At 32.9% G+C, this 24,367-nt stretch overlaps 6 protein-coding genes across 6 annotated transcripts; 4 read left to right on the top strand and 2 right to left on the bottom strand.

The window, feature by feature from the left end:
* The first annotated feature begins 3,109 nt into the window (after positions 1–3,109).
* On the top strand, positions 3,110–4,017 carry LOC145724054 (larval cuticle protein A3A-like). The gene is made up of 2 exons (XM_081972124.1): positions 3,110–3,246; positions 3,309–4,017. The coding sequence occupies exons 1-2, from the start codon at positions 3,238–3,240 to the stop codon at positions 3,924–3,926; spliced, it is 627 nt and encodes a 208-aa protein (XP_081828250.1). The 5' UTR covers positions 3,110–3,237; the 3' UTR covers positions 3,927–4,017.
* Positions 4,018–7,999: 3,982 nt separating this feature from the next.
* On the top strand, positions 8,000–8,622 carry LOC145724056 (cuticle protein 7-like). Its single transcript, XM_081972126.1, has 2 exons — positions 8,000–8,144; positions 8,205–8,622. Exons 1-2 carry the CDS (start codon positions 8,136–8,138, stop codon positions 8,550–8,552), a joined length of 357 nt encoding a protein of 118 aa, XP_081828252.1. The 5' UTR covers positions 8,000–8,135; the 3' UTR covers positions 8,553–8,622.
* A 1,554-nt stretch (positions 8,623–10,176) lies between these two features.
* Positions 10,177–23,247, bottom strand: LOC145724640 (uncharacterized). The gene is made up of 6 exons (XM_081972995.1): positions 23,239–23,247; positions 22,672–23,177; positions 11,451–11,646; positions 10,769–10,788; positions 10,647–10,701; positions 10,177–10,592 (listed from the first exon to the last, which is right to left on the bottom strand). The coding sequence occupies exons 1-6, from the start codon at positions 23,245–23,247 to the stop codon at positions 10,254–10,256; spliced, it is 1,125 nt and encodes a 374-aa protein (XP_081829121.1). The 3' UTR covers positions 10,177–10,253.
* LOC145724316 (cuticle protein 7-like) lies at positions 11,206–11,822 on the top strand. Its single transcript, XM_081972483.1, has 2 exons — positions 11,206–11,332; positions 11,394–11,822. The coding sequence occupies exons 1-2, from the start codon at positions 11,324–11,326 to the stop codon at positions 11,739–11,741; spliced, it is 357 nt and encodes a 118-aa protein (XP_081828609.1). The 5' UTR covers positions 11,206–11,323; the 3' UTR covers positions 11,742–11,822.
* LOC145724317 (cuticle protein 7-like) lies at positions 13,569–14,186 on the top strand. Its single transcript, XM_081972484.1, has 2 exons — positions 13,569–13,701; positions 13,757–14,186. The coding sequence occupies exons 1-2, from the start codon at positions 13,693–13,695 to the stop codon at positions 14,102–14,104; spliced, it is 357 nt and encodes a 118-aa protein (XP_081828610.1). The 5' UTR covers positions 13,569–13,692; the 3' UTR covers positions 14,105–14,186.
* On the bottom strand, positions 14,763–18,050 carry LOC145724314 (cuticle protein 19-like). Its single transcript, XM_081972482.1, has 3 exons — positions 17,728–18,050; positions 15,730–15,867; positions 14,763–15,245 (listed from the first exon to the last, which is right to left on the bottom strand). Exons 1-3 carry the CDS (start codon positions 17,737–17,739, stop codon positions 14,886–14,888), a joined length of 510 nt encoding a protein of 169 aa, XP_081828608.1. The 5' UTR covers positions 17,740–18,050; the 3' UTR covers positions 14,763–14,885.
* Positions 23,248–24,367: the final 1,120 nt, after the last annotated feature.

Genomic DNA, 24,367 nt, shown 5'->3' with positions numbered 1-24,367 from the left:
GTCAAGTAATGTGCAGTGAATGCACTGTTCCCAGTTTGCGATTGATCAAGAAAAAGCAGCAAGCTAAAAGCTGCTTTTTGTGACCAATCACAAACTATCCTCTGTACAGGACATCACTAAGGTGTCTATTAATTTATGCGACTAAACTTATGAGAAAATCGAATTGAATGGTAGTTTCAATTAAATTTAGTAATTCTAGGAAAGGTTTAATCTGAAATATTCCAAAACTTACAAGCTTCATAATTGGGTTACTGGATTTAGAATAAAAAAGTGGTTCAGCAATTTATAGAGACAGTATCGTATATGAAAAAAAATACTGACAATGATTGCACTTCACCACGTTATATGGAGAATCAAAAAGAAATTTCCTTTTAGAACTTTTGGTATCTTTAAAACATTCACATTCAGTAATGGGATACAGACTTACCAACTGTTCCAATGATTCCAAACAAATATTTGGGACACACTGTACATTCTAAACAGGGTGGTCCAGTTTTTAGTGTCAATAATTCACCATTTGATAGCTAATCAAAAAATAAGTTGACTTGCATTATGTCATTTTTCTGAAAAAGGTTGCCTAAGGAAGATACAGTCCTCCAAATTTCAATTTAAAAAATCGTTTTATAGTTTAAAACTGAACATTCAAGACTTGTGAAAGTCCAAATTTGTACTGAATAGTCTAAAAACTTGCTTTTTACTACTAGAAATGGTCGCTTTCTCAGACTGCCATCCTGGTTGACTGTCTGAAACTGGCATTCAAGAACTAAAAAAAGTCCGGAAATCAAGACAAAGATTATTGTATTGTGCATGAAACTCATTTTTTACTACTAAAAATAGTATAAAAGTTGACTTTTAATGCTAGAACTGACTTTACTAGGACTAAAGAGAGTCCAAAAGTATATTTTCAAGACTTTAATTGGTGTACAACTCAAATTTTTTGGACTAGACAACAAGTCTAGAAGTAAATTAAAGTTTCGGACTATTTTATTTCTAAAAATTAGTTCTCAAGACTATTATTATAGCATTTGGTACCAAAATTTTTTACTTTTGTTACTGAAGAAACTTGACTTTTGGAAATAGTCTTAAACTCGATTTTTCAGTCTTAAAAAGCACTAAAAACAGTCTGAATTTCTTAGATATGCTACAATTTATTGCACCTATGAGTGTAGAAGTCAATTTAATAGTGAAGAAGCTTGAAATAACATTTTCAAGATTACGGTCAGTGGACAAACTGGCTTTTAAGCCTGATAAGTCCAAAACTTCGTAAAGATAGTCTTGAAACTCGATTTGAGGCACTGAAAACAGCCTTAAAACACTAAAAACAGTCTAGTTTATTAAGAAATACCCGAATTTTTAGCACTGAGGTGTCTAGAAGTCGATTTAATAGTGACAAAGCTTGGAATGCTATTTTAAGTCTATGGAGAATGTAAAAATTGTTTTTTAAGTTTGCTATGTCAATAACTTATTTTCCAAGCTGAAAGCAGTTTTGAAGCACTAAAAATAGTCCAGAATTCGAAGAAAATGAAAAGCAAAGTAAATAGCACGAAAAGTTCGTTTTCAAGACAATTTTCATGAATCTAATGTCAATGTCCTGCATCTAAGACTATTTTCAAGACTAAAGTATTGAAATTTGTCTTCAAAATATGAAAACTTACTTCAAATGCAAATTTTAAGCTTCTGATGTCACTTTTCATTAGTTCAGTCACTTTTTTGGGTTCAAGTCAATTTTTAAGGTTTAAATGTATGAATTTGTAGTAACAAATTCTTGAAAAAGTAGTTTTTATGTCTACAAGTCAGTTTTTAGTATTAAAGTCTCTCGATTTGCATGAAAACTGGTTACAAACACAACTTTTAAGCTTCTGAAATTTTTATTTTTTCTAGTTCAATTTTCAAAACTAAAGTCTTTTAGTTTGTCTGGAAACTATGAAAACTGGCTAAAATAATATTTTGTGAAGTAAGTGAATTTTCCGTTTCCAAGACAATTTTTAAGTTGGGTTAGGTTAGTTTTGGGTCTTTGACCGTAATAACGTGTAATAAAGTGCTTGTTCCAAATTTGATCAATATTGCTCCAACGGTCTGACAGTTATGACAAAAAAAAAACGATTTTTTAAACAGAAATTTGAAGGACTGTATTTTCCTTAGGAAGCACTTTTCTGGAAAATGACATAATGAATGTCAACTTATTTTTTAATTGGCTATGGATTGGTGAATTATTGACATTTAAAACTGGACCACCATGTATATGAGAAATGTAGACTAAATAGTAGGTAATTTTATTTCAAATTTTCATAACAAAAAATGGTCCGTTTCAGCAATTTTTAATTTCATAAGCAATAATGGTTCTTGTAACTTAATTAAAAAAGTAATTGTACGTAAATTAGCTGCATCCACTTGAATGACAAGCTGTTGCTTGTATAGCTTGTAGCTGTATACAGACAGTTCCTAAAAAGTCTTCACCACAAGTTGCTGGGTTAGAAACAAGTCAATTGCAACAAATGTACCTTATTCTATGTTATTTTAGCTTAGTTTTTCTGAGAAATTAACAAGTAAACTCATACTTTCTCTAAAAAAAAACATACAGGGGAGCAGCAATTTTTCCTCCTTACTATCTACGTTGCTGGATATTTTTAAAAAAAGATAGTTTCTTATAATTTCTTACTTTACGTACTTTTTAAGAGATAATAGGGTTATTACGTACAAAGATCCAAAACCAACCCAACTCAACTTATAGATTGTCTTGGAAACGGTGAAAATTGACTTGAAAGGCTTGAAAGTTGTCTTTGTAACCAATTTTCAGACAAACTGAAAGACTTTACAAAATTGACTTGAAAACTGTGAAAATTGACTTGAGAAGCTTAAAAACTGTCTTTGTAGGCAGTTGTCATAGTATACAGATAAATTGAAAGACTAGCAGACATAAAAAATAACACAAAATCTAATTGGTTTCCAATAATAAAGTTATTAGTTCGTTAATTACTAATTACATACACAAGTATTATTTAACGTTTGATTTGTGATACATATAATTTCACCTTGACAAATATTCGAACTAAAGAGGTCAAACAGTACGTTTTACTCGTGCATGGTATATTGCTTCATTGAACCAGACAGATATTAAGGTGTAGGGTGAAAGGGGCGTCAAAATCCCCTACACCATTTTTTAAGATATATAAGCGGCGCAAAAATTTAAACTAGACACTGTTGACATCAAACTCTTTCATCAACAACAACTAAAAAATGTACAAAGTGAGTTTTATTAAAGATTTATTCTGTTATAGGTTGCTGATGATGTTTTGTTTTTTTTCTAGCTCTTCGTAGTCGCTGCTTGCCTGGCAGTTGCCAGTGCTGTGGAACAAGCCACATCCTTTGCTTCCTTCAACGACAACCACAACTCAGTGCACCACATCCAATCTGCTCCAGCTCCTTCCTACTCCAAACCAGTTTACTCCGTTCCGGCTGTAGCCAAAGTAGCTGTCCCAGCTCCTTCCTACTACAGTGCCCCATCAGCTTCTTCCTACTACAGTGCCCCTTCAGCTTCATCATACTACAGCTCTCCAGCTCCTCAATACTACAGTGCCCCTGTAGCTAAAGTGGCTTTGCCAGTAGCCAAAATTGCCGTCCCAGTAGCTAAGTACGCAGCTGTTCCATCTTACTCCAAAGAGGAGTACGCCCCAGCCAAATACGAATTCGCCTACTCCATCGCTGACTCTCACACCGGCGATCACCACTCCCAGGAGGAAAAAAGAGACGGTGACCACGTTGTAGGACAGTACTCTCTCCATGAAGCCGATGGTACCGTGAGGATTGTAAAGTACTCAGATGAAGGACACGGTTTCAACGCTGTGGTGGAGAGACAAGGAGAACCAGCTCCAGCTCCAGTAGCCTACAAGAAGGTTGTGGCTGTAGCTGCACCCAAATACTACTAAATGATGACCGATTAGGATTGTTGATGACTGTACATAATGCCAAATTAGATTAAATATTTATTTATTTAAAAAATATAAATTATTGCATTGATTTACGCTTTTAATATTCACCTTTTGGTCTAAAATGCTAAAACAGAAATCAGAGAAAGAATACCAAAACGCAAAAATTTTTAGCACTGACTAAGGAAGAAACTTAAGGAGATAAAAATAGAAAGAAGATCTTTCTTCTCTTTCGTTTGTTAGGTGGTCGATATAATGCTAAATACGTAGAAAAGTGTAAATATTTAGTAAATACATATTTATGTCAATAGGCCAGAAAAAGAAGACTCTGGAGAGTGGAAATGTAATAACATATACAGGGTGTTACATTTTAAATAACTTAGCTACGTCCTTCTGTTGCTTCGCTGGCAAAAGAAGCTAAATATAATTGAGGAAAACAAACACAATTTTGACGTTAAATATCACGAAAATCAAAAATATTTTGTAAATGCGTATTTATGTCGGAATTTAGGGTAAGAAAAAGCGAATCTGAAAATGTAATAAATAGGATCAGAAAAATTCTATTTGCCCAGCTTTTTCTAATGGCGATTGAATGAAATTGATTAGAGTTGAAATAAAGAAGCTATAGCTCTTCAAAAATTGAAGAAATGCACCTGCTCATTTTGTCAATTTTTTATTTTGCTCCAGAAGGGTTTCAATGCACAGCAAAGGACCTATTTATACCAAAGGATCTTAAATTAGTTGAAATAAGCACAAAAATGCACTACAAAATTTTTCCTTTTTTAAAAACATGCGCCTTTGCAGGGTGGGAACTGTCAAGGTAACCCATCATTGGGATTTTGAAAATGGCAATAGTTACAGGGTTAAATGAAAAAGTTGCGCCATTTAGTGCCCGTTCAGAATGTGTCTTAAAATCGAAGATACCTACAGGGGTTATCGAATTATTACAAAATTATTATTAATTTATTTTGTTGATAAAGTTACGTTGCTCTGATCATAGTTATTTTCTTGTTGAAAACCATTAAAAATAGCTTGTTATTTGGAAACAAGATGAGATTTTATTGTAGGAGTTTGACGATAAATTTAGATATATAAACCTTTTTATAAAAGAGGACAAAACCATATACGCCCAAAAGAAAAACAAAAGTGGCGCCCCCTAGGACCTAGACACATTTTTTTCACATTTGGGTCACGTTGAAAGTTCCCACCCTGTATAGTATCACTATGGAAACAAATAGATTAATAACAAGAGAAAATAATTGCTAAATCACAATTTTGAATTATTTTTCTATTCTTATACTTTTATTATCGCCTGAAACTATCAACAGTTACTTAAAAGCTGATTGAATTAAGTGACAATAAAGTATCAACTATGCTTCATAATTTGATTCTTTTCAGTATGGATATTAACAGATCAATATACCTACTTTTTACAATTTTAATCAAAAACATAATAAATCCAATTTGTATCGACAAAGTGATTGACTAATAATTTTACTCAATAATCCCCTTAGGAAGGCACCATAACTAAAATATGTGGGTTTAATAAACTTCATACCAACCGCAAATCTACCCAAACATAATTATCTAATAGCCTTAGGCTGCTCTCATTTTCAGATAAAACAGCCGGTGTAAGCTTACACTTATTACATGCGTATAAAAATTTTAACTATTTGTCACACGGCCTTCACCTAAATGTTCTATATTTTTAATGAGTTCCTGTTCCAGTTCTTTCACTCTTGAAAAAAAAAAACGTTTTTCTGTTTACATTTTAACGGAAGTCTTTTGAGAAAACTATTAATAAACATATACAGGAAATTGGTTGGTAATGAGGATTAGTTGACAAGGTCGGTCGGTAACCCAAGTAATAAGCAACCAAATTGAAAAACGTTACGTTGAGTCCAATTGGTTAGTTTGTGATTGGTCTACTAAAGACTGCTGGCAATTTGGAATGACTGATAGGACGTTTCACAGGCCTCTGACAGTTACAAAATTTCTATTAGAGGCTTCTGACAATTCTAAATTACTGAATAACCCTTTTCAGAACCCTCTTGCAATTGTAAATGCGTCTCTCCAAGGCTTCTGACAATTGCAAATTTATTATTTAAATTTCTGGTAATTCTGAATGACTGAAAAAAAGTTTTAGAGGCTCTGACAGTTGTAAAATGACTACCAGAGGCTTCTGGCAAATCTGAATGACTTAAAGAACGTTTCAGAGGCCTATGCTAGTTACAAAACTTCTATTAGAGGCTTCTAACAATTCAAAATTACTGAAAAACCCTTTTCAGAACCTTCTGTCAATTGAAAATGGATCTTTAAGACGTCTGACAGTTGAAAAATGACTACTAGGGGCTTCTGACAATTCTAAATGACTGAAAGACTTTTTCAGAATGCTCTGGCAATTGTAAATGGGTCTCTCTAAGGCTTCTGACAATTTCAAATTTATTATTTGAACTTCTGGCAATTCAGAATGACTGAAAAAAAACGTTTTAGAGGCTCTGACAGTTGCAAAATGACTACTAGAGACTGCTGGCCATTTTGAATGACTTAAAGAACGTTTCAGAAGCCTATGATAGTTACAAAATTTCTATTAGAGGCTTCTGACAATTCTAAATTACTGAATAACCCTTTTCAGAACCCTCTTGCAATTGTAAATGCGTCTCTCCAAGGCTTCTGACAATTGCAAATTTATTATTGAAATTTCTGGTAATTTTGAATGACTGAAAAAAAGTTTTAGAGGCTCTGACAGTTGTAAAATGACTACCAGAGGCTTCTGGCAAATCTGAATGACTTAAAGAACGTTTCAGAGGCCTATGCTAGTTACAAAACTTCTATTAGAGGCTTCTAACAATTCAAAATTACTGAAAAACCCTTTTCAGAACCTTCTGTCAATTGAAAATGGATCTTTAAGACGTCTGACAGTTGAAAAATGACTACTAGGGGCTTCTGACAATTCTAAATGACTGAAAGACTTTTTCAGAACTCACTGGCAATTGTAAATGGGTCTCTCTAATGCTTGCAAATTTATTATTTAAACTTCTGGCAATTCTAAATAGCTGAAAAAAACGTTTTGAAGGCTCTGACAGTTGCAAAATGACTATTAGAGACTTCTGGCAATTCTGAATGACTGAAAAAACATTTCAGAGGCCGCTGACAGTAACAAAATTTCTATTAGAGGCTTCTGACAATTCTAAATTACTGAAAGAGTGTTTCAGAACTCCCTGGCAATTGTAAATGGGTCTCTCTAAGGCTTGCAAATTTATTATTTAAACTTCTGGCAATTCTGATTGACTGAAAAAACGTTTTAGAGGCTCTGACAGTTGCAAAAGGACTACTAGAGACTGCCGGCAATTTTGACTGACTGATAGGACGTTTTACAGGCCTCTGACAGTTACAAAATGGCTATTAAAGCCTTCTGACAATTCTAAATTACTGAAAGACTTTTTCAAAATTCTTTGGCAATTGTAAATGGGTCTCTCTAAGGCTTCTGACAATTGCAAGTTTATTATTTAAACTTCTGGCAATTCAGAATGACTGAAAAAACGTTTTAGAGGCTCTGACAGTTGCAAAATGACTACTAGAGACTGCTGGTAATTTTGAATGACTGATAGGACGTTTCACAGGCCTCTGACAGTTACAAAATGGCTATTAAAGGCTTCTGACAATTCTGAATGACTGAAAGAACGTTACAGAGGCCTGTTTAATTTCTGTTAACTGCAAAATCTTTATTAGAGATACACTAGATTGAGACTTGTAATGGTAAGTCCACATCTGCGGTAATTGCATAATCACAAACTATAGTAATTTATGCCAATTCTGCAGACTTGATATTACTTTCAATCTCAAATTACTTATACCAACTTTCCAGCCTAACCTTAGATTTGCCGTCATCATTATGGTTACCTAAAAATCGTTATCAGAATGAAAGTGACAGTAGATTGGACTATATTCCCCTTCAGCTGTATCTTGATCTCTTTTACTCATTAACCCAGACCGTCCTTGACCATGTTAAGTAAGGAGAAGTGGGTTGACGTTAATCGAGATTATTCTAATTTGAATCGAGGTATTATGAAATTTCGGGGGTGCGAATACCACGAATCGAAGGCTGTCTGACCATTCGTACATGTATAAAATCCACACCAGACAGTGTATGTATCACATTACAATTCAGATTTCTTATTGTAACAATTTACAGCTCAATCAAGGAAAATGTTCAAAGTAAGGGTTATACATGAATTTTCAAGGGTTAATATTTATTTAAAATTTTATTTTTTCCAGTTTGTAGTCGTAGCTTTGTTGGTAGCTGCAGTCAGTGCAGGACCTATCTACCCTTACAAAGCTCAATATGAAGAAGAGTCCGGCCCTGCACAATACGAGTACAAATACGTCATCCAGGACCCTCACACTGGCGACTACCACTCTCAAGAAGAGCACCGTGATGGACACAACGTTGTTGGACAATACTCCCTACATGAAGCCGATGGTACCATCAGGATTGTAAAATACTCCGACGATGGTCACGGTTTCAACGCTGTGGTGGAGAGACAAGGAGAACCAGCTCCAGCTCCAGTAGCTTACAAAAAATTGGTTGCCGTACCACAATATCCTCAGTACTACCAACACTGATTACCTAGCACCAAATGACTGTTTAATTTATTTATTTATATGCAATAAAAGTTGTTGAATATTTGCAAAATTGGGGTAATTTTTTAAGTTAAAAGTCCGTTTTTGAAACTTGAATTCTGGTTGTTTGAAGAGTTTCAAAGTGAACTAAATTAAAACAATTAATCCTGGATTTGACCAACGAGTGATAAACATTCAAATATTAGTAAATAAGAATAATATTTTAATAACTATTATTATTACGAACAGATTCTTGAGTTATTTGACAAACCCACCTCTATTAAACCACAATTGACCAAATTTGTATTGCTAGAACAATTCTGATTTTTGTTCTCTTAAAGATTTTACTATGTTAACTTCAGAAAACTGACAAATTTGAGGCGATTTGGTTATGAAGTAATCGGAGTATTGAACAACTCTAAAATTCAACTCATCATAGTTAACCTAACCAAAAGTGCATCTTTTTACTATTTCTAAGATATTCAGCTTCACGTCCATTTATGTTTGAAGTGAATAATGCTGAACTGTCACTTTTAGGTCCAATATTTTTCTTCGAAAATAAGAGGTTGACGTAAAACATGATTTTGATTGATTTTTTTATACAAGGTGTCTATTTTTCGAACCCCACCATGGTAATCTCGGTTATTTTATACTGTGGGTATTTCAAGAGACATAAGAAAATGTATGTTGGAGTAAAGTTGGATCAGTAAAATTCCGCTTAAAAAGTGAAAGTTCATAGTACTTTGGGATAAATCAGAAAAAATAACGAAATTTTGAAAATATTTTTTTACTAATTTACATATTTGGTGTGATGAAAAACTGAAAATAAACGACCCATTATACCAATGACACTTTTCTTCCTCTTATTTGTTGAAACATATCAATTATACAGAAATTTGTTAATTTCAGAATAAATATTATATTTAAAAACTATCCTAAAACTTCCTAAATGCTCCTGAACTAGTAAAAAAATGTAAGAAGCCTCCAAAAGCTTTTGAAATAGTCTAAAAGCTTCCTAATGCTCTTCAACTAATCAAGAAGCTTTCAAAAGGTTTTAAAATAGTCTTAAAAGCTTCCGTATGATTTTAAGACAATTTAAAAGCTTTCAATAATTTCTAGAATGGACTAAGATTTTCAATTGCCTCTAAAGCAATCTAATAACGTTAAATATGCTCTTAAAACTGTCCTAAAACCTTGTAAATACTCTTGAAGATTTCAGAAGCTTTCAAAACAGTATGGAAAGTGTCTAGAAGCTTCCAAACGATCCAGAAACAGCCAAAAGTTTTTAAAACAGTCTAAAAGCTTCCAAATACTCTTCAACTAAATATCAAATGTGTGAGTTAACAGATATTTGACAGTGTTGAGAATTTAACTTTTTTTTGAATTGGTACTTTGATTTCATTAAAAGTTCCTTGTTAAGTTGTTTTAAAACCTTTGCTGAACTCAAAATAGCTGTTTAACAGTACCACTCTGGTACTTATCAGTGATATTTTAAAGTAAATGTTCTAGGTTAGCCAAAACGAAAAAAATCATGGTAGTTAAGTTTGCATACAATTAACGTAGTATAATACCCCTGTAACAAACACAAAGTGCTAGTTAATTTCATTTATGAAGAAAAACAACCACGTTTTGCAAGTATACAACAAATTTTAATAATTTAAACTTAATCAATCAATAAATAGTTATCTTTGGTAAATTAGGCTTTTAGTGTTGGTAGTATTGTGGTACTCCAACTAATTTTTTGTATGCCACTGGAGCTGGTGCTGGTTCTCCTTGTTTCTCCACAACAGCGTTAAAACCGTGACCATCGTCGGAGTACTTCACAATTCTGATGGTACCATCGGCTTCATGGAGGGAGTATTGTCCAGCAACGCTGTGTCCATCACGGTGCTCTTCTTGGGAGTGGTAATCGCCAGTGTGAGGGTCCTGGATGACGTATTTGTACTCGTATTGAGCAGGACCGGATTCTTCTTCGTACTGAGCTTTGTAAGGGTAGAGAGGTCCGGCACTGCATGCCACCACCAATAAAGCTACCACTACAAACTGGAAAGAATAAAAATATTAAATCTTGCATGTTCCAAAAGTTTAAAAACTCACTTTGAACATGTTGCTGTGCTGTAAAGTGTTGTCACAATGAACGTATAAAATTGTACTGTGACATCAGGCATCAGGTGTATGTATTTATACGTCGAAATTGGATTGCAGCCTTCGGCCAGTACCCCCAAAATTTCATAATCGCCTGAAATAGAATAATTTCAAGTTGTCTCCACCCATTATTATTTCAAGTTAAAGTAAGCAATCAGATGTCTAAATAAGAAATGATTTATAAACAGGTAAACAGTATCCAACCAACACTTTTAGTGAATTCAAATAACAACCCTTTTTTAAATTAAAAACTAGGAAAGCCATACTAGACAAGTTATTGCTTATTGTTTATAACAAAAATTCTCAGACTATTACTTACGTTAATAGTTTCACACATTTTAACTTCAAAATTCCCATTTTAACTCATTGAAGTTGATACAACTTTTAAGAGTTAACTTAGATTGGAACTTAACTTTAACTTTAGCCTTGACTATGTTAAGCTTTCTTAATTTTGGGTGGAGACAAATCGAAATTATTCGAATTGAAGCCCAGATGCGATTATGAAAATTTGGGGGTACTGCCCGAAGGCTGCAATCCAATTTCGAGGTATAAATACCTACACCTGATGCTGAACATGTCACACTAAGATTTTATACGTTCATTGTAACAACACTTTACAGCACAGCAAGATGTTTAAAGTGAGTTTTTAACTTTTGAAATATTCAAAATGGTTTGTTTTAAATTTTTATTTTTTTGCAGTTTGTGGTCGTAGCTTTATTGGTGGCTGCAGTCAGTGCAGGTCCTATCTACCCTTACCAAGCCCAATACGAAGAAGAATCCGGCCCTGCACAGTACGAATACAAATACGTCATCCAGGACCCTCACACTGGCGATTACCACTCCCAAGAAGAGCACCGTGATGGACACAGCGTTGCTGGACAATACTCCCTCCACGAAGCCGATGGTACCATCAGAATTGTGAAGTACTCCGACGATGGTCACGGTTTTAACGCTGTAGTGGAAAAACAAGGAGAACCAGCTCCAGCTCCAGTGGCGTACAAAAAATTGGTGGCAGTACCACAACAGCCTCAGTACTACCAACACTAAAACTCTAGGATATACCAAATGACTGTTTAATTTATATATTTATTAACTTTTGCAATACATTTTGTTGATTTATGAAATCTATTTCAGTTGCTTTATTGATTCCACATTCAAGTAAATTAATCATTCTCTCAACAAAATTTATGTTTTGAGAAATAAAAATACCGGTACCAAATGACAGAAAATGTTTAGTACACAATGCACGAGTAGATTATGTCCCAAATGTTATAAATGCTAAAAATGCACTGATGAAGGTATAAAATGCATGCAACCAAATTCACACGAATTTTGTTACTTTTCAAGTTTGTTGCTGTAACTGACATGCTGTGATAAGTACTAACCGGTTTCCAACAAAAAAATGATAGAAATGTCGGTTATCATTAATTGAATAATCACATTACTATGACATAAGTCAGGATTTGGCCAATGGCAATACATATTTCTGTGACTATTAATTGGGGATTTTCATTGCCAACAAACAAATTATATCATCATCCTACAAAATTATCAACTTGTTGGAGTTAACAGATTATGTTACAAAAACTAAATTAGGCTATATTTGCATAATTTTCAACTTACATAATTAAAAATGGTGAGGTTTTGTTTTTTGTTTATCAATCCCAATCCTCTGACCGGTTTCGCCGTATTACGGCTCATCAGAGAGGCTATAGGGCTTGATAACCAAAGAACAAAACCTTCTCCGTTTTGGAACGCCATCTGTACTTTCTAACTCATAGAGTTGAGTACAGATGTCACCAGATGTTGCACACAACTATCATTTCTGGCATCCAGTTGACTATACTGGAACGAAGGTTTTGTTCTTTGGTTATCAAGCCCTATAGCCTCTCTGATGAGCCGTAATACGGCGAAACCGGTCAGAGGATTGGGATTGATAAACAAAAAACAAAACCTCACCATTTTCAACCAATCAGATCGGTGTTTACCGAATGATGCGGCATTAATGGTGCTGTTCCTAGATTTTGGAACGCCATCTGTACTTTCTAACTCATAGAGTTGAGTACAGATGTCACCAGATGTTGCACACAACTATTACATAATTAAGTTAAACAAACCAATTTACTAGTCTTAAGACTTGATTTATCCTGTTAATTCCTGGAGAGTTCAACAGTTGATTAGGTCAGAAAACTTCAGTCAGTTCTGTATTTTGACTGATTTAATTGAATTATTCCTGAACAATTTTGCAAAACTTTTACTAACATTGTTAGTTTGACAATGTTGTCGATAAATTATGTTAATCAGACAACTTTTAAAATTGTTGACTCAAAATTTAATGTTATTTCAATACAGTATAATTAACTATTATTATGTTATCTATACAGTATCAAAAAGTGGCACATTTAGGTAAATCAGTATTATTAAGATTTGTTGAGATTAGAAATGGAAAATTCTCAGAAACGCATTTTTGGAGAACATGCCAAAAAAATTGAAGAGAATAGTAAAGAAAATAATATTAAGGCAAAACTTGTGTTTCTGAATTTTTTAACATTTTTGCAAAGTAATTCAAAGGTTTGTGGTAAGACAATAGGTATTCCTTTATGCTAGAATGTTAAGTAAAACAAAGCTTACGTTTTATTAATAAAAAACTGAGCCTTATCAGATAATTTGGTATGGTGTATTATTGTTTTTGCCTCTCTTTTGTTATTAAAACAACCATTCATAAGTGAAAGACAGGTGCATTAAATTGTTGTTTATGACTGCTTTTTCAACCACTTTTACTCATTAACCCAGTCTATCCTTGACCATGTTAACTTTCTTACAATTTTGGGTGGAGACAAATCAAAATTATTCTAATTCGAGCCGAGATATTATTATGAAATTTTTGGGGGTCCTACCTGAAGGCTGCCATCCATGTTTAACATATAAATAGATAGATTGAAGTTAAGCTTAACACATTAGAATTCCATTGGTTGTTTATACAACATCTCATAACAAAATGTTTAAAGTAAGTGAGATATTTTGAGGGATATTTTAAATATTTGATTTTTGACTTTTTCCAGTTTGTGATCGTAACTCTCTTGGTGGCTGCAGTCAGTGCAGGACCTCTCTACCCTTACCAAGCCCAATACGAAGAAGAATCCGGCCCTGCACAGTACGAATTTAAATACGCCATCCAGGACCCTCACACTGGGGATTACCATTCTCAAGAAGAACACCGTGATGGACATAGCGTTGTTGGACAATATTCCCTCCATGAACCCGATGGTACCATCAGGATTGTAAAATACTCCGACGATGGTCACGGTTTTAACGCTGTAGTGGAAAAACAAGGAGAACCAGCTCCAGCTCCAGTGGCGTACAAAAAATTGGTTGCAGTGCCTCAATATCCCCAGTACTACCAACACTAAGTTACCTGTAACACCAAATGACTGTTGTATTTATTTATTTATTGATATTCAGTAAAGTTAATTAGTGGTTTTTGAAAATGCATTTATGTTGTTTTTTTTTAAGTACAGTACAAGGCCTGTGTTATTATGTTTAAGTTAAATGTTGCTTTGACTGTGACAGATCGCATAAAAAATGTTACAGTCAAAGTAACATGTACGGTTTGTAAAAAAGTAAAAAGTGCATTTTTATTTTTTAAGGCACATTTTTTCATTTTGCAAAAAAATTAGGTTAGAGGGATTTTTCAACTACTTTTTGAAATCTAATATCTCGGAAAAGTGAAAAGCTAGAGATACCAGTTTTAGCTCATTTTGTAGTTTTTCCAGCTTCTTCTACCGGCGGGCTGGTGAAATTGATTTAAATAAATGAGCTACGTCCTCTCAAAAAGTGAAAAAATTAAATTTTGTTAATTTTTCATTTTGCTCCAGAAGGGTTTGCACGAACATAAAATTAAACATAAATATGTAAACATAAAAGTGAATATTCAAAATAACTATCCATATTATGTAATTAATTACACCAACTGAAACAATACCGCAAAAACAATTTTTAAAAGGTTTTCGATTAACACCTTCACGGCATGATATGGGAAAAGTTATTAAGAATCACTGAAACTACCAATGTGGAAAAAACATATATTCAGACAATATGTATATGTACAAAAACAACCGTAATTAAGAAAAAAAAAAGTACAGAGCACAGGTCACGGAACACAATAATATGATTGCGAAAGAAATAACTAACTTAATAATAACCATAACCGTGGTGTCCCTGACCATAGTCAACACCGTGACCGTATCCTCCGTAAGCGTGACCGTAAGGTTCGTCGTAGATGACGTTCTTAACTACTGGTACCACTTTTTTGAGGACGACAGGAGCGATTGGTACCGGAGCAGGATGAACGGATTGACCGTGTTTCTCCACCACGGCATTGAATCCGTTGTGATCGTCGGCAGTGTAGTGAACCACCCTGAGGGTACCATCGGGTTCAGCTACGGTGTAATGTCCTTTGACCACGTCTCCGTCACGGACTTCTTCCTGGGATTTGTGATCGCCAGTATGAGGGTCACTTACTCCATATCCAAATTTGTATTTTGGATACGCCTAAAGTTTTTTTATAATAATTAGTAAGAAAACTAACTAAAGAGTCATTTAATACATTTTTAGACAATAATATTGGTCAATGTTTGTACACTATTTTCAAGGGTGTTCAAATTTTGAACTAATTTTCGGTACAAAATACAGCAAAGTACTTTTTTGAAAATATCTCAAAAACGGTTAGATTTACATAAAAACTGCCAGAGTGGAAAATTGATCCTAATGAACCACTAAACATTATTTTTGCTCACTCTGTAAACAATTTTTTGCTCTAAACCACTGAAAAGAGTAGTTTAAAACGATTCTTTTGAATGGTTGAACCAACCTGCTCTCCCAAAAATAACCAAGAAAATGCATAATTCCAAAATTTCCACCATTGGATAACTGGTACTAAAGATGTTCAAAAAATATCTTAATTAATAAACTTGTATTTGTAAGGCAACAACTATCTAATATTACATTTGTAAATAAATAAATAAATAAATCTTACATGATAATCAACTTCATGAGCTCCATAGCCGGGTTCGTAGATTGGTACCCCGTAGCCTGCATGTGGTGCTATGTGAGCCCCTTGATAAGGAATTAGGGCACTCTGGCAAAGGGCTACAAAAGCCGAAGCAATCAACAACTGCAATAAAAAAAAAACTAATTAAAAGTGTTATAAAATCAAACTTCAGGGTGAATCAAATTAAAAAAAATTGTTACTTAATTAGAACAGAAATGATGTTTTTCTCTAATTATTGTAGTATTTTATGGTAAATATTTGTCATTAATGTTAAGCAATTTTTTAATAGAACTGGTAATTATGTGAATTATTGGTGATTCTCGTACGATTTTAATACCTTATGAAACTGATATTATTAAATTATTACACATTAAGAATAGAATTCTTAATGTGTAAAAATAGGAATAGAAATAGGTATTGAGAAAAATGGAAAAACAAAGAAATGTACTTTTAGGAAATAGTTATAGAATGGTACCTAACCTAACCTAACCTACTATCTTACTTAATAAAGTATTATTTTGTTCAAAAATCTTGTAAAATCTAAATTCTCAGTTAATAACCTAAAACACCCAGTCCTAAAACCGATTATTGAATATCAGTTTCCAGAGTTTGTATTCCAGAAAATATAGTTTTTTGTTTATTAATATATTTGTTTGTGTTTCATTATTGTTTACATTTTTGCAGTTTTTTGCGTATTTTATAGAGTAAGGGGGTAAGATTTTCTTTTTGAAACGAAGTTACGTTTAAAAGTCATAAAACAAAATTTGTAATAATTAAAACAAAAAATACTAAAAATTTTGAAGAGTTTTGGAAATACCATTATAAACATAGATCTCAAGAAAATGTGATAGGAACATGCAAACCGTTTTGTTCTATCTTTCAAATATTGAAAATTCTAATGTTTAATAGCTGATATCTCGAAAAATACCACATTAAGAAGAATCCGTTGCTGCCACTAATTTCATGTAGATTTGACAACACTGAAATCTTGAAAATATTTTAACTCTACGAATTTAGACTAATTAGCATTGCCAGAAACTTAAACATTTATTAATTACTGAATTTGCATTGGTGCCAAACTGACAAATTCTTCCAAGTTGGTTTAAAATGTTTTTGCAGTGTTGTCAAACTAATAATCAATTTAGTTCAAACTGACTTGGCAATATTGTCAAACTGACAAATTGTACCAATTCAATTTGAATTGACTTGGCAATGTTTCCAAGCTGACACATTTTAGCTTCGAAATATGTTTGCAATGTTGCCAAACTAACAAATTCTCCCAATTTTGTTCGAATTGACTTGGTAATGTTGCCAAACTGTCAAAAATCAACCAAGTCGTGGCCTCTCAGACTGACTCCTTGTAAATAAAAAACCATTTTAAACAAAAACTCTAAAATGTATCAATTTTTGATAAAAGCGCCATTTTTGAGTAACTTTTTAGTCTTGCTGATTTTTTTTATATTGCTGGAACGTTGGAAAATATGGGAAACACCAGTTTTCCAAATTGATCCAAATTGCCTTAAAATTTTGTGATTCATTAATTTTTTAAGTTTATTTAAATGTTTCTCTCAAAATTCCTTAGTGTAAATGGTAAATTTTACAATGTTTCGCTATTTTTGTCAAAAAAGTGTTATTTTTTAACAATTTCTTAACATAGTTTAGTGTTAAAACGATCATGCAACAATTTTGCAAACTCTCTGAATATTGAGTAGGTAGACTGTAAAATTGCAATTTTTTCATAATTTTTATATTTTTTAAAAAGCCTTTTCAAATACACAATGTAGAATCTTATAGTTATTATTGCAAATACAGCAGCAGAGCATCCTACATTTTTACACATTGAACAGAAAACTGATATTATGAATTTTTTCGTCATGTCTTAAAAAAGGTCTTTGAGTGCTTTAAATAATACTAATTCGAGACTTTAATGCACTCTGCAAATTACCACAAAGACAATTAACTTCACTAACTTGTTGTACTTACTTTGAAATACATAATTATAATGTACTGAAGCCAAGAACCACACAAAGAAAACCACTATAGAACACTGTCACTTCAACTCCCTTCCGAGTTATTTATATTGGTTCCGAACGAACCTAGACCTCTAAAATATCGTTTTTTGGTCAAAAAATTAATCGGTCACACGTAACCGCGTATTAATGTAATTTTTTGTTCAGTTTTGCTTTGTCATATCCAATAAACTATACAGGTAATGACCCACTAAGAAATTAAAGGTTGACTTATGGTTGGTTTATGCAATAATTTTTTTTTTCGTAGACGCGTCAAAGTGTTAAAAAAGTTTACGAGTGCGTAAACCTCAAGGCGGTAGGTCTAGTTTATATCATATTTCCCGCTTTACACCAAAAAAAAATAGTGAGGGAAACATTATAACGCTTTTCTGACCTTAAGGTTGCGTAAGCTTGAGCTTTCTTATACGTGCTCAACGGTTTGAATGAGTAATATTTCTGCATGAATCTCATAAGCCATCATCTGCTTTCATCCACTAAACAAAAAAAAACACTTTTGTCGTAGACTACCATCGTAACAACAACCAGTTCTTTCTATCCATTTTGTAGGTCGGATTGCATCAAAAACGCTATCTACTTATACCGGATTAAAACAATGTCTTGTTGCATTTTTTCATGAAATGGACTATTTCTTCGCTTTGTGTTTCGAGAAAAAAAACGTGTTAATATGTGAGGCATTACAAAACGTGTAAATTGACATTACACAACGTTTTAAGATAATTCGGCTTCAGCCTTAACGAACGTTCAACAAAGCGTTTGCTGAAGGTCACTACGGATCTGTTGCACGAACCTTAAGATCAATATCAATGATTCACGTATTTAGTCTGATCCTCTGTGCTTTAAATCTAACTAGGGTTGGACTAGTTCAAAATCGATAGTTATTGTTATCGATCATAAAATTTATTACACACTATAGGAAAGAAGACAGTAGAGATGGGTGGGAGGTAAAAATGAAGAAGGCTGAAAGAAGAAGATTACGCACGAGGTGGAAGTTTGAAACCCGACTCAAAGCGGCTCCTTCTTTCCGCCCATGGTAATTACGTACAACGTTTTCCGCACAAACTATTTTTCTACATAGAAACAAGTAAATCAAACTAGCAGTGTCAGCGTTAGAATCAAATTGGAGGTTAATTTTTGAACTTACCGCCCGTTGTCTATGACGACGGGCTTTTTGGAGCTTTACCGCCTTAGGGCGTAAAGTCATGGTTTCTGCCATGGTAACTTAGACGTTAACAAACATTAGGCCTCTTGAAGATGTAGAAATATTGAAATAGTACAAGAAATGTCACATCTTAACTATATTACATTGAAATTGATAACTAAGCCAGTTTTTCATTCGAAATGAAATTAAAAAAACCAGTTTGGTACACCCTGTCAGTTTTTGCCTTGTAACTCTTTAAAGAGGATCTTAAGGACAAAAATACTTTAATATAATCTTATAGAGGATGAAATTTCCTACAGTTTTCATTTTTTACAATTTTTTTTTAACTTTTTAAATAACGGAGCTACGCTCAGTCGTAATCGAATTAGTTTAAAAAAAAATGACCGTTTTTAAGTTTGAACTGATATTTTCAACTCTTTGTGAGTTGTTGAGCAAATGGTCACGTGACATTTTCAATAATCAAATTTAATTTCAAAGGTCACGTGACACTGTTTTTAATGTCGAAACGGATCTTGAAGATTACGTGACCGTTTTAAATGTCAAAATGTTTTTTGGAGGGTCACGTGAGTTTATTAGTTAAAACTGACATTTTTATAGTTACGTGACTCTTTTTACAGTGAAAATGATCACGAGAGAAATTTCAATTTTTTTTTTAAAGATCACGTGACCCTTTTTTAACGTCAAAACCGAAGTTCACATGACCCTTAGTTTTTACGTTATATACGACGTATAGTTTTTACGTTTAGACTGATATTTTTAAAGCCACGTGACTTTTCTAACCTCAAAACATTGTCCTAAAGGTCACGGGACCGCTTTTTAGTTTAAAATTGATACACTGTAGTATTTCTAAGGTTAAAATGTCATCCTTAACGTCACATGACAGTTTTTACATTTAGACTGATATTTTTAAAGCCACGTGACTTTTCTAACCTCAAAACATTGTCCTAAAAGTCAGGTGACCGCTTTTTAGTTTAAAATTGATACGCTGTAGTATTTCTAAGATTAAAATGTCATCCTTAACGTCACATGACAGTTTTTACCTTTAGACTGATATTTTTAAAGCCACGTGACTTTTCTAACCTCAAAACATTGTCCTAAAGGTCACGTGACCGCTTTTTAGTTTAAAATTGATACACTGTAGTATTTCTAAGGTTAAAATGTCATCCTTAACCTCACATGACAGTTTTTACAGTCAGACTGATTTTTTAAAGTCACGTGAGTTTTTTTAAGAATGGTCACGTGACGATTTTCTATCATCAAATTTCATTTTAAAGTTCACGTGTGTTTTAGAGATTAAAATTTAGTTAAAGACCTAAAATTGCGACTTGCAAGTCAATTTTCAAGTATTTTGACTCAAATTCCAACACTTGACGCTTTAATTTTGTGTCTTAAGTCAATTTTTGTGATTTTTAGGCAAACTAAACTTTTTTGACTCAGTCACTATCATTTCCTGTTTCAAATCGACTTGAGAAACATAAAAGTGATCCGAATATCATAAAAACTCACTTATGTCCGTTTCCCAAACATTGGCTAAGTTGAGTTTAAGTACAACTTAGATAAGTTTAGTTTAGACTGTGTAATTTTGCACCTGATCTGTCACATTCAAACCTTAACTTAGCCTTAAGTTGTACTTTAAATCAAGGGAAACAGGCATTAAAACCTCCAAGATGGCCTCTCAAGTCAAATTTTGCGTTTTTCAAAACAATTCAAAGAGCTCAAGGTACAAAATTGGCTTATGTCCGTTTTCCCAACATTGGCTAAGTTGGGTTTAAGAACAGCTTAATAAGCTGTTTAGACTGTAACATTTTCATTACCTATTCTGTCACATTCAAACCTCACAGCTCATTAAAATTGGTCTTCCAAATCAATTTTAATGATACGCAGGTGAATTTATTTAAAAAATGACAAGTTTGGTTTCTCATTCACATTTGGGACACCATGTAGATTATAAAAGTAAAGAAAATATAAATATCTGCGAAATTCGTATTTTGCAATTTTTTGATAAAATTAAGAAAAGAAAGACATTTAAGGAAGTGAAGAAGTCAAACTAGAACGAAACGAAAAGTTGAATATTGATATGGATATTTTACATCAAATAAATGTAGAATTTGGTGTAGAATTCAAATCGAATAAAATATTGGTTGAAAAAATCTAACCTAACATTTTTGATAAAATGGAAAATAAAAGAGTTAATGGGGTATCTAAATGTTAATAATTTATTTATTCATCACCCTGTAAGTACATTAGTAAAATAAACTTTCTTCTGTGAATTGGGTAAACGCCTATATTAGCATGAAAATCATAAAAAAAACGATTTTTTTTTCACTTTGAGTGAGTTTTTTGAAATTAATCTACACTTTAAAAAAAAAATACAACGCGGATAATAGCTAAAATAGACTAAAATCAAATTATTATTAATGTTTAGCAAAAGATTGTTATGTCGATACAATTCATACCTAAATAAGTTTGTGTTACATTAATTTGTTAGATAACTAAAAACTAAAAAGTTGCAACACACATCTCAACGTTTCGCCATTTAATTTGCATTAGTAAAAACAAATTGTTTTGTTGTTGTTAACAAATTTGCATTAAATTGCACTTTAAACGAATTGTATAGGCTTTAAAAAAAAGATGAGAATGTGAAGAAATTATCAAACGTTTAAATGCTGGAAACGGATTTTAGGCAGATTTAATTAGATATTGTTCTCTGTTTTAATAATATATTATTGCGTCAATTTGCATATTAAATTAGCATACATTCAGTTATAGTAGGCGAGGTTTTAGATTGTTGCAATCTAATTTGATAAGGCAAGTTCATAGTTTTAGATTTAAGTTAATAAGAAGGTTACATAATATGTTAGGATATTAAGGCAGTACAAAAAAGTAGTGTCACATTGTCCATTTTTCAGAACTTTTATTATACAGGGTGGTAAATAAACGCGAAAGTGTCATATAAACAGCAAAATAATATTGCAATTTTCAAATAACCACTTTTCAAAAAAAAATTGTTTTTTTCGCTCCCAGCTCCGCTAGAGGCCACTTTTTAACAACAATTTTATTTTTTATGTAATTTTCATTCTCGAATTATCCTTAAAATCAATTTGGATCACCCTGTATAGATATTTTAAATTACTTCTAAGGTTACAAAAAAACAATGAAGAATATTAACGTGTTATACATTCTCTAACTGAAAACACATACATTGTTGGGGTGGGTACTGTTTGGTACGTTCACAACATTACTTTTTCTATAGATAACATAAATCTTACCAGGTCTGCATTGTTTGTAATGTATTCCATTATTTCGCCCTATCACGACCCAGTAAATGTTTCACATCCCTAGTAAATCTGTACTGAACTCGTATAAGGATGTAATAATCTTGAATTGTATCGATATGAACCATTTAGTATTTTCAGTTTATTCCACTCTTAATAGCACCTCCATTATGGTCAAAATTTAATTTACATAGTAATGTACAGGGTAGCCCGTTTATCTTGACCCACTCCCTTATTTCATCCACTATACATGATGAGAAAAAAGTTTAATAACGGTTTATTATTGACTTTATTAATTTTCTAGTATTTTTGTCTGACATTCTTCAGGTTGGTTCTCTGTATATTTTAAATAAAATAATTATTATTTGATACACAAAAGTATTTGTTTATTTAATTTTTTTAACATATATCTGTATTGTTAGACTTTTAAATTAATAACAACATAACAAAACTAAACATTTAGTAATGGGAGTATTGTGGAACTACACTACGATGAGACTCAGAAGATCTTTGCCGTTCTACCAAAGCATTGAAGCCATGTCCGTCGTCTGAGTATTTTACAACTCGAATAGAACCATCAGGCTCATGTAAAGAATACTGTCCCACCACGTGATCTCCATCCCGTTTTTCTTCCTGAGAATGATAATCACCAGTGTGAGGATCCTGGATGATGTAGGCAAACTCGTATTTAGCTGGTCCATAGTTTTCCTCCTTTTCACTTGTATAGTACGGTTTGGCAATCACAGGGAGTTTGGGGGCAGCTACACTGTAATACGAAGGAGCTGGGGCTAAATTTGGCGAGGAAGATGCGGAATATCTAGGAGAGGGTGAGGAGTGGTAGTTTGCTACAGCTGGTGCAGATTGAATGTGATTGACGGAATTGTGGAGGTTGTTGAAGGAGACAAATGAAGTAGCTTGATGATCTACTGCACTGACCAATGCCAGAAAGGCACATAAGAAAATTCCCACCTAAAAATATAAAATGTATGATAGTAATTTCTAGATTATTTATACTTAATTCTTGACTTACTGACAACATTTTAATAATAAGTTTGAACTGTGACTGTCTACAAAATCACCACTCAAACTTTTATATTAAAAGAATTATGCCTCGTAGGCAGTGTAAGCCGCATTTCATAAAATCTCCAAATACTGTCCTGTCTGTCTAATCAAATTAAGTACGTCAAATCACACACAGAGAGAAATGTGGTCTTAATTATTTATTACTTAAATAAAAGCATTTTTGGCAAGGTCTTGTGTGTTGTGTCATTTGTTAGGTAACTGTAACACCGGCTGCTGAAATTCGCGTTGGTGTGCATGGGAAAGCACCTACATCAACATTTCTGGGAATGAATGTTTTACGTGCAAACAGGATTAATGTTTGATTTAGTACTCAGCTTGGGTGTCTTCGATTAATTAGTGAAATGCAGTCAAGGACAGTGTAATTGATAGACTTTGGCTGTTAGGTTTGTTGCAATGAAACTCGTATGTACAGGGTGTTAGAATAACAAGTTTCTCTGAAAGTATACATAGTAGTGTAAATAATGTTCAGCTTTCTAAATTTTTGCTATTTAACTTTTTTTAGCTCTTCATATACGTCCAAAGTTTGCTTTGAAAAAAATTAACAAAAACTCACCTTAAAATAAGTTTCTCTCTTGAATACCAAAGTCTGGTTGATCGATATAAACTGACTATCTTTTCCTCTCTTAACATTCTTTTCCTCTCTTCTTCCAATATCATTATTTTCCATTAAATCACTGAATACGTCAAGATTTATGATAAAAATAAGATTTGGTTTTCAAAATAATTGTTTTGCGGAAAATGGCGTTACACCGAATTTTTCATTTTTTGACTACACCTCAGTCACACTTTGTATACTCTGATACGGTCATCAGAAAGAGGAAGAAAATACTAATACTAAAATTATTAAAATCGAGTGAATCAATTTGAAGAAACATTAATTGAGCTGGCTAATTGCCCAGAAATTGATCGATGCCAAAGGTCAAACATATTTTAAAGAAGAATTTAGTTTATCAATGTCAGAAGAAAAGCCGAAAAATGTGTTGATATGTCTAATCGACCAGAATTTTTGAAAGAAGATTGAATGATCGATCTTCCAAACATATTTTAAAAATCAATTAATTGCTGTCCGCAATAGA

This window comes from Ips typographus, linkage group LG2 (genome assembly GCF_016097725.1).
Source record: "Ips typographus isolate SLU linkage group LG2, UJ_Ityp_2.0, whole genome shotgun sequence".
Taxonomy (NCBI): Eukaryota; Metazoa; Arthropoda; class Insecta; order Coleoptera; family Curculionidae; genus Ips; species Ips typographus.
This window is presented reverse-complemented; position numbering and strand designations above follow the sequence as displayed.

Coding starts and splice junctions, on each gene's coding strand:
- LOC145724640 (XM_081972995.1), bottom strand. Junction 11,647..22,671: donor GTTCCACAATACTCCCATTA/CTAAATGTTTAG, acceptor TTTCCACTACAG/CGTTAAAACCGTGACCATCG. Junction 10,702..10,768: donor GCGATTATGAAATTTTGGGG/GTACTGGCCGAA, acceptor CTGATGTCACAG/TACAATTTTATACGTTCATT.
- LOC145724314 (XM_081972482.1), bottom strand. Junction 15,246..15,729: donor CTCATGAAGTTGATTATCAT/GTAAGATTTATT, acceptor AAAAAACTTTAG/GCGTATCCAAAATACAAATT.